The sequence below is a fragment of the Monopterus albus genome, unplaced genomic scaffold (genome assembly GCF_001952655.1).
Source record: "Monopterus albus unplaced genomic scaffold, M_albus_1.0 scaffold190.1, whole genome shotgun sequence".
Classification (NCBI taxonomy): domain Eukaryota; kingdom Metazoa; phylum Chordata; class Actinopteri; order Synbranchiformes; family Synbranchidae; genus Monopterus; species Monopterus albus.
In genome coordinates, this window is record NW_018128070.1 from 703,881 (window position 1) to 713,629 (window position 9,749).

At 43.3% G+C, this 9,749-nt stretch overlaps 1 protein-coding gene across 9 annotated transcripts in view; it reads right to left on the bottom strand.

Annotated features, from left to right (window-relative positions):
• Window positions 1-9,749, bottom strand: part of scrib (scribble planar cell polarity protein) — a 63,851-nt gene that overhangs the window by 10,089 nt on the left and 44,013 nt on the right. For 6 of the 9 annotated variants that reach the window (XM_020617471.1, XM_020617467.1, XM_020617470.1 and 3 more), the window contains 9 exons: window positions 6,537-6,608; window positions 5,718-5,768; window positions 5,113-5,235; window positions 4,362-4,472; window positions 3,965-4,015; window positions 2,515-2,674; window positions 2,223-2,424; window positions 2,051-2,140; window positions 1,776-1,958 (listed from right to left, as the gene is read on the bottom strand). In XM_020617471.1, coding sequence (XP_020473127.1) covers window positions 1,776-1,958; window positions 2,051-2,140; window positions 2,223-2,424; window positions 2,515-2,674; window positions 3,965-4,015; window positions 4,362-4,472; window positions 5,113-5,235; window positions 5,718-5,768; window positions 6,537-6,608 — 1,043 coding nt within the window. The remainder of the gene's footprint in view (window positions 1-1,775; window positions 1,959-2,050; window positions 2,141-2,222; window positions 2,425-2,514; window positions 2,675-3,964; window positions 4,016-4,361; window positions 4,473-5,112; window positions 5,236-5,717; window positions 5,769-6,536; window positions 6,609-9,749) is intronic. The other 3 variants (XM_020617473.1, XM_020617476.1, XM_020617469.1) reach the window with 2 other exon arrangements.

Consider the following 9,749-nt stretch of genomic DNA (forward strand, 5'->3'; position numbering starts at 1 on the left):
TATATATATATATGTATAATGTGCTGTCAGCAAATGTGCAACATATAATGTACCTGTAAATCGCAGGTGTATGAACTAATCACACTGAAAATTAGGGGTGTGATGAGATCTCATTGCACGGGATCTCACAATATTAAAACGTGACGATATTTCTCATCAAGGCAAAAGCTGTCTCACGATATCCGTACATAACAGAACCAGGCTAGTATGACGGAGTGTTACGATACGTTCACATTAGTCTGGAGAAAAAAAACAATCCCTGCTGTGTTTTAATGCACAGGGCTGCATTAGTTGGGGGTGAGGGGTTGCAGGGGGAGTGTTGTAGGCGTAATACAGCCACGTTGTGATGAGTTGATACAAGTGGCTTCATTCATGTTTCCAGCCCCCTAGTTACTACTGCGTTTTTTTGTTAGTCATGCTGCCAACGTAGCCTACTCTACCTTAGCACCAATTCTACCACCAGCGTGTTGGCATAGATGGAAAAAAAAACGGTTTAACATCTAGTACTAACAGAAATACACGTGTGCCGTTATGGTGTGATAACTGTGCCGAGATTCTACAGTGAATAGCAGTGAAGGCTCATGCTAACAAGGTAAACAAAAGAGTCCTCTTCCCCTGGTCGTCCACGTCCTGATTGTCCCCTGTACGTGACTGGTCAGTGCAGTGTCTTGGCCAGATGATGTCACTGTGCGGTAAGGGTAAAAGTAGCATAGAAGGTCACACGCAGCTTCAAATCGATGTTAGAAGCTCATGCATAGTTCATGCACAGTAATAAGGTCTGAGGAGACTCATGCGAAATCATACAGGAAAGAAGCCAGTCAGTTGAGTTTGTGGCCAAACCTTTTACAATGCTTGCATATTGTTCTGTCTTTTACTGCATATGATAATTCATACTCAAAGTAAAACTGAAGTGACAGTCATTACAAGATGATTAGTTAAAACATTTTAAAATGCATCTGCATTGTGTTGCATTTTGTGACTTTCAGTCAAATAAAATACTATTTTTCCTGTTATACATTTCATCATTAAAGATCTCTTTAAAATAGTGTTAAGATATCATCTCATAAAATGTTACTAAAGGCTAAAATACAGTTTTTAAAAGTGTGTCAGCCTAATAGCTGATTAGTCTTTTTTGAGTAAAAACATTCAGAAGAGTCAAAAATAACAAGCAAAGATTAGTTTTCTTTGTTTTCATTTGAGCACTAAATAAATTCTTTGCTGGTAAGGCTAATGATGCGATATAAAACATTTTTGGTTCTACTATTCTGGACATCTGGCATAATTTAGATTTGGAAGACAATATGGTTCTTCAGGTGACTAACAGCTCATCTTATAATGGCAATAATCAGGAACAGCAGTAACACTGATTAGTTTTCTTATCAGCAAATGAGTCTTAAAAGGTAACGTGAACCTGTCACTCTGTTCAGTGATTGATTTGTGTTTTAATATATCCTAGTGGTTGTTTTATGTATTTTATGGTCTGTGGTTTTTTTTGTCACAGCCTTCATTGTGGGTCTGGGAGAAATGTAATTTCAATCCTCTATGCCTTGTTCATATAGTAGAATTGACTTTGACTTAACCAATTCCTTCTTACAACCACTGGAAAACTATCACTACATTAAAACACTTGAACCAAATTATACAGTGTATTTTTTTATATTTACAGATCCCTAGTAAATCACTTGTGAAATACAAGCTGAGGATGAGTACAGTAGAAGCAAATAAAAAGACCTGATTTAATCTTCAGTCAGTATGTGTAGCATTGCTGTGCTTACCGTGCTGCTCTCCACATGGCTCTCTTCTCAGCCTCCAGTGCTCGTTTCTCAGCAGGGGACAAGTCCTTGTCAGGGGTCACAGCCAACTCTGGGCTTTGCATACGGAGTCTATCTTGATGTCTGCGCTCTGCTTTGGCTGTGCGGATGGGAGCCGCCGACTCCCCGGGGTACACTGGGATCAGACTGACATGACAGAGGAGGAGGAAGAGGAGTGATGAATACAGCGACAAACCCATCAGCACACAGACACTCGAGGATGTGTTACTGCACATTACCCAGTCATAGAGTTGGGCCTTTGCTCCAGCCTGAAGCTGTCCTCCAGTGAATTCCTCTGAGAGTCTCCCTTGCCATCAACAGAGGAGTGTCTACACACATGACCAACAATTAGCAAAATAAATGAAATGAGGAAAAGTTCACATAAAGCATCAATACTATACAAGTTCTTACCCCAAGCTGCTGCTATAGCTCTGTGGTGTGGAGCAGAGCTGAGATGGGGAGGATACTGGCTCCACCTTATACTCCACTCCATCCAGCAACACCTTGCCAGTGGCCTTCATCTGTGCCACCTGCTTAGCCAGGTCCTCCTCCTCATCCTCCTCCTCCTCATCATCAAGCAGGTATTCCCGTGCCCGCTGCTCAAACCTCCTCTCTGGGGTGAGATGAATGGACAGGGTTGTCACTTTTCAATCAGACGTTCATACTAGCAGTGGAGGCTCAAGAAAAGACCGTGGAAACAAACCTTCTTCCTCCCTCATTTTCTTGAGGTCATCCTCTCCGACGAGTGAGACTCGAGGTTTGGGCTTGTCTGGTGTCTGCTGCTTCATGTCAATCTCAAAATACTTCTGCCTGTCCCTGAAGGAGCGCTGCTCTGGGCTGTTCTTGCCTCCAGGAGAAGGACTCTGTAGGGTTACAAGGAAAGTCAAGGCCAAAATATGAAATCATAAACGTTAGAATACATGAGAGCACCTTATACATCCCTAAATGACAGAAGAGCAAAAAAAAGGCAAGAATTTGCTTCTAAATGGTTCTTTGCAGAGCCATTTGCCAAAAGAGATGGGGATATCACAACAGACATCCAAGAAAAAAAGTATCACAGACCAAGAAGAAAGAGAAAGATAAATCAGAAGCCAGCACTATTTAGCTGATTTAAGGTTAACTGGCAGTCCCGCTATTGACAGAAGCAGCACGGCTGTTTCCCAGGTTGTGGGAGTAGAGACACCACCACCGATCAAGCCAAGCATGCCACAGCCCAGAGGAACGGGGCTGCCCCAGCTGTGATGGGGGCAGTGGATACCTGCAGTTCCATTGAGGGCCTAGAGAAGCGAGGCACTGCTGCCAGGCTCATATACTCCTGACGGTCAGATGTAAGGGAGGGCCGGGGGGAGACCTCGCTGGTCAGACCCTTGTCAGCTCCCTTCTGACCATCTATGCCATCATCAAACACCTCGTTGTGCAACTCAGGCTGAAAAAGCCACAAAGGTTGTCACCAGGCTGTCAGACTGAGATGAGTAAGATCCACTAGGCTTTTTAAGGCTTTACAGTACACTGGGAGCAGTTTGCAGATGACTGTAGATTCAGTAATCACTTGTTAAATATTGGCCCAAATGTACACAAGTCTAACCATAAGACTGATTGTTGGCTCAAAACCAACCTCTTGAGCCTGCCTTTTCATCTGAATATTTAAGGTCATTGTTTGACTTATTTTTTATTGTGTTCATAACTTCAAATGTTTTAATTCCATTTTACCCATTTATTATGTCAATTTGTATCCATTTTATTTTCAATAGTTCTATTTCTGTTATGCATTCACTCTCAAAAAGTTTGACAGTTTATAGCAGTACTGTCTTCTCATTGTGAAAGATGCTATACAACTATTTCATTTGAACATGGTCTAATCCTACATTAAAGTTGTCAGGAGAGGCTTTTGACTCTTTTTTTTTTTTGCAAGTCAGGAATTAATTTCTTCTGTGGGAACAAGACACCACCCAACATGCTGCACACTCCTCACTGACCAAGCAACATTAAGACTCTAAAGAGCTCATCGTCAACAGCGCCGCTTCCCTCACAAAGTATGTCTAATGTTCTGTCTAGTCCTTGAGTAAAATATAACCTCAAATCTTTTTCAGTTCATTTTATGTTCGAGACAATACAGAACAACAGCTGTGCTTTTAATATGGTTTGTTTCTCACCTCTGGAGAAGGGTACTTTGGGTGGAAGTTGTTCCTCGCAGCATATGGGTCCTGTTGGGCAGAGTAAAGGGTTAGTACAATAAAGGAGACTTTGACTCAAAGTCAGAGGTACAGAGCAGGCAGGCTAAGTAGCTGAAATATCATATGTAAAATAAGGGGACCGATTAGTACATGAGCCACACACGGATGGATGAATGGATCAACAGTCAACACCAGCATGACAGATGATGGCAACGGAGTACAACGATGAATGCATTCCACAGGCCCCCCTGACACTGTGCAGACTCCTTATAGGTCAGACTGCTGTAGTCAGGATAGGGGGCAGGACGAGACCAACCAATCAGCACAGCATGCTTGTATTTTTGTGACCCGGAAGAGTCCAGGCGGCGCGGCCTACCTGCAGCGGTTCCAGCACTGCCAGCGAGCGAGGCACAGCGGCAAACGCCTTGTATGCCTGCTTGACATTCATAGGGAACTCGTCGGGCGAGGTAGGGGAGGGGGCGCAAGGCTGCAGGGAGGAGGGACGGGAGTGGGTGGGTGTGGAGGATGGGGAGGTCCATGTGGTAAAGGCAAGGGGGAGAAGAGGAGGTAGGGAGGACAGACAGACACAGACATGGAGGAGAGGGTAGACTATGAAATAAACAGCCAAGTTGAAGAAGACCGGAGGAGAACAGGTGAGGAGCGTGGCAGTTGGTTTCATGTGAGAGGTGGAGTTTGTCAGATTAAGACAGACAGTAGGGCCTTGAAAACTCAAAGCCATAACAGATTTTTCTGTATGAAACAGTCAGGACACGAGATAAAATCATAGCCTCTTCCTTGTGTACTGGTACAACTATGCTGCAATGTGAACAATTCAGAAGGCTGCAATTACAAGTTCGGCTCACACATTCGTAACATCCAGGTGTACCGGGGGGTGTCACAGACAGCAGCACCTGCACAGTCTCCTCTCCCCTGTGCAATCAAATACAAATCTTCCTTTCTTTGGTTCTAGCCTCATTCAGAACCAAAAATCCTCCTCATGCATAATTATCTGTATCTTTTGTATAGCAGGTAGACACCATTTTGAGTGTTTTGGGGTTATGCAGTCACAGCAGGCAGCACAGAGTTGAGAGCAGGTGGAAAACCTAAGTTGTAGTGAAAGGTCTTACAGAGGTCTGGGAGTTGAAGGGGGAGGGGCCATGCTGGAAGGGGTTGGGGCTGTGGCCGTCCGGAGTGGCAGGTGAGGTACTGGCCCACACACGACCTACTGGCTGGATTGCACCCGGTCGTGTCTGGAGGAAAAACAAAAAACAAGAACAAATGATATTCAACATAAGAGTCGAAAAAAGCTAACTTTGCAATGAATAACAACTTAAAGAGAACGAAGTTAATGGTGCATGCATCTGAGCACAGAGTACCATTCAGATAATGTCTATGGCATTTGAAAAATCAGTACCAACTGGTCCTGAAGAACAATACCCAAAATCCAATCAATGTTTATCTTTACAATCTTTGTTTTTGTAAGCTATTTATTTTTTATACTTGTTACAAGCATCTAGTATCACTCCAGTTAGCACAGCTAACAGTACAAAACAGAAAAACTACTCTGAAATGAGCAAATTAGAGGACTAGAAATAAACAATGTAAATATTGTACTCCTCATTGGGCTGCACATGTAATCACTCATTTTCTGATAATACTGGCTTAATGTACTGGTAACCCAGTACAACCAGTTCCAACTCTAAGGTTGTTTTCAGGCTCCACAGACACTCACTGATGATGAAGTGTTGTCCTTGGCTGTGGAGGTAGTGTAATGAATGTTTGCCTGCAAAAAATTAAAACAATAAAACAATGATAATGAAATAAAAAATGTATGGATGATCAGAATGATCTCAACCTACAGCACATTCAGGCACTTAATTTTGAATAATGGGGCTTCTTTAGGATGATGCCAAGCAAAGTAAAGACACCTGTCAAACAATGCATTGCCACCTTGAGCCAATGTAATCACCAGCTGAGGACCTTTTGTCACACTTTTTAATTCTTCCTATAAATTATACACCTAATATTTGAACTAGACTGGTAACATAATTCTGCTGAAGGAAATCTTTACTGTGAAACAAGAGTGCCCCCTGCCACTCAAGCCATAGCTGGTCAGTAAGACATGAAGGACAATCAGAAATTTGTCAACAAATAATAGACATCCAATCTCGCAAAGCATGAGAAATTAGCTGGCCATGGAAGAAGCAGTCACGCTTTTCAGACTGGTAGGACTGTAGCAGACATGGTGGCTGAACCTGTTATGCTGTATTAACAGATAAAAAGCTCAGAGTTGCCAGCACTTGCTAAAACAACATCCAGGCCAGTGCACAGAGGGCTATGACACCCACTTACAAAGCGTGTCTCCCTGCCTGTACACAGTGAGCTGTTGGAAGAGTGGTGGCTGGGCTAAGGGCGGGAGAAGGTCAGAAGGGTCAGCTGTAAAATACCTCTTCTACAGAGCTACAAGTGCTTCATGGAAAAGGTGAAGTAAAATAAAGTAGAGATAAAGCATGATTAACAATGGAGAGTGCTCAGTGTTGGGGCTGCTCACCGGTTGGATAGTGGGGGAGTACGGTGCTTCTCTGATTGGACTCTCCGTCCTGGAAAAATCAGAGGAAGGCGTCTGGAAAAAAAAAAACAAAACAAACAGCTGCCCTTACTTTGACTCAGTGCACTGTCAAAACAGTGAAGGAAAGAAACAGCAAAAACATTCACTGGTTAGTCCTTTAGTGAACTCATCTTTCAGTAAATTCAACCAACAACAAGCTCCTGCTGATCGACATGCACTTTTCTGTGTGTCTTGCAGGTCGTGCGCCTTCCTGACGTATGACCTTCCTCGCAGCTGTTGGGACAGACATTCCAGTCGATCCCGACCCGTAGTGTAGTCAGGACCTCACAAAACGCTGCTAGCTCGGTTCTCACAGCAAAACCATGCACCTGTTCAGCTGGTTATCGCACTAAGATTAATACACACAAATGTGGACACACACTTGCTTAGATTATCAACACTGTTGCCAATTCATTTTCTGTCATCCGACCAATCATTGCCAATCTGCACTGATCCTTAAAATACAGTAGAGTCCGCTTGTTTCTGTACAGTGCTTTAGAGACACATCAACCATCAGCATGACTTAAAACTTCTATGATCGAGTTTAGGGGACACAAATGAGCAGTAACACACCATGCTGCCTCCAAACCACACTTAGGCAGCAGTCTTGCCTTGCTGAACAACCAGGGCTGCAGCTGGCCTCGTCTCCCGTAGCCCACAGGAGGCCCTGACAGGATCTGCTCTCCAGGAGGAAGGCCTCTTCCTTTGCGGTTGGCCACCAAGAAAGGGTTCTCTTGGAAGCAGATAGACTGAGAGTCCACCAGGCATTCATCTTCTTCAGGCTCAAGTGATGATGTCAGATTAATGGGTGCCGAGGAGCCAGCGCTGTCAGCAGTTGAGGTCCTGTTAGAAGAAAGCTGGGATTCATGAAGATAACTGTGCTCGGTGTTCAAAGCAGGGTGGGAGTCCGGGTCCATGTGGCTCAGAGGATTTGTGGGGTGACCTAAGCTGCAGCCCAGAGGCTGTGAAGGGGCTCTGTAGTGTGTCTGCAGGGGTGCCTCCATGGGGGGAGTCAGAGTAACACAAGTAGAAAACTGAACGGAAGCAAAGAGGGAGGACAGATATAGAAAAGTGACATAATGAAGCTGCACTCACTCAAGCTGTAACTCACATGAAGGGCATTATTGCTAGTTTTTAAAACAACAGTGGAGAAACTAAACTAGAATCATCCTGATTTATTACAACTTGCCTCACAGGAGCCGTCATTATTTAGGGTATGATAAACTTGTTCTTATCATAGTTATTGCTGAGATCTGTCACTACAGAGCTAATCAGGGCTAAAACTTCACAATTTAATCTGGAGGTAAAGCTGGTGCAGCAGTGTCAGATGTGCTTACTTTCATCACTCCATGCACAGAAAAACAGGGTGTCACAAATACAGTTAGTGAAAGCTGGTATAGGAAGTCAAATGTTTTGAGTAACATCTGTCCTGTTCATCATCGATTTCTCTTCCAAGTTTGGCTTCTCTTATAACCTGCCTACTTGTCTCTTTCTTGAAAATTTCCCACAGGTCAAGATCAATGTCCAGTCCAAAATCCAAAAATGCAGAGGAATTTATTTGACATGTTCTTGTCAGATCTGGTGATATATTCACAATAGTCAGACTGAGGATAAAACGTGACGTTCTACATGGCTACTGTAAAAGTCAGTGGTCAGATGAGGGTCAGTGGGTTGGAATGTGTGCACCGACAGACTGTGAGGGACAGCTGGGGCTCTGGAGAGTGAGGCTGCTAGTTCACCAGCATGCCGACATGCAGAGTGAGCCATGCTGAGGAGAGCTGTGAGTCAATGGAACACGATACTGTGACTCGAGCAATGGATAATTTAGTTTTGAACGGCAGAATTTTTCTTTTTGACATGTAAAATAAACATCATTGTGAACCGCTTCTCAGAAAAGCATTTAGCTAAAAGGTTTTCAAAGTAACATGAAACTAACTTATTTAAAAAGTTCTTTCCTAAAACAATGGCATTGTTTTTGTGTCCTAATTTTTCTATGATACCTCACTTGTTACAACATTCACTGTAAACCCTCATTAACCTGAGTTAAAATCTGAATAGAAGAATCTGAGGATTCTGGGACTAGCTATAGAACAGCATTATGGGGGGGGGGGATTCAGATGTTAATACACAAGAAACCTAGTCTTAGTGTGTCACTAAACATAGAGTCTGGGCAGGACCACGGGCTGGATCAGAAAATCCAGCTCTAATGCACCGTGCATGAACAGCTGCATATGAAATGTAGGTTAGGTTCTGCCAGACAACCTGAGGGGCCAGAAATCTAAGAGTAGGGCAAACATTTCTGGTGTAAGTTTACCCAGTTTGTAATATGTTACTGAGACCCAAATGTTGGTAAAGGAAATATAATACATCTTTAGTACTCAGTGTTTTTTGAAGATATGTATTTAAGAGTGAGCAATGGAACAGAAAAGCAGTTCCTTTTGGTGGTACATTTTAAAGAACTTAAAAGTACAAGAAATGTCTTAAACTAAGTCAAAATCTTCACAATGTTAACAAAACACATCCACAGGTATGAAGATAACGATAAGCAGGAATCAATGACAGAAGCAGAGACAAACACAAGAAAGAGGAAAGGAAAAATTTAAAAGCTAAAACTCTTTGTCCACTGAACATCTTCATACTCACCGTATGGTGCAAGATGTACTGAATGTCTACTCAGCCTTACTCCTCCGAGGACTCTGGGAACTCAGAATGAAACACTTGTCTGTTCCTCTCAGACGACCCCCTCCCTCCTGCTCTGTCTGGCGTCACACCCACCCAAGAGACTCCATCCAATTCTGAGCCAGATGCAGGTTTAAAATATCACAGAGGAGAGGCAGCTGTCCCCTTCCCCCACCTCTTTCTCGCATACTCGCACTCTTTTTAATCAGTCAGGACTGTAGCTGCCCTTTGGCCACACTTCCTTTCATTTCCACCTTCCTCTGTATTGTGCATACACTTCCATTCATTTCTGGTCTTCACATTGTTTTTCCAAACTTCCTGACTGGTCCTTTGCTCTTCATGTTATGCCTTCAATCCAAAGTGGTCACATCACTGTTGATCCATGTTACATCAGTTACATCACACTGGTTTGATATGTTGTACAGCCTTGGCATAAAGTTACAAGTCAGTAATATTGACTACGGGTTAAGCACATGT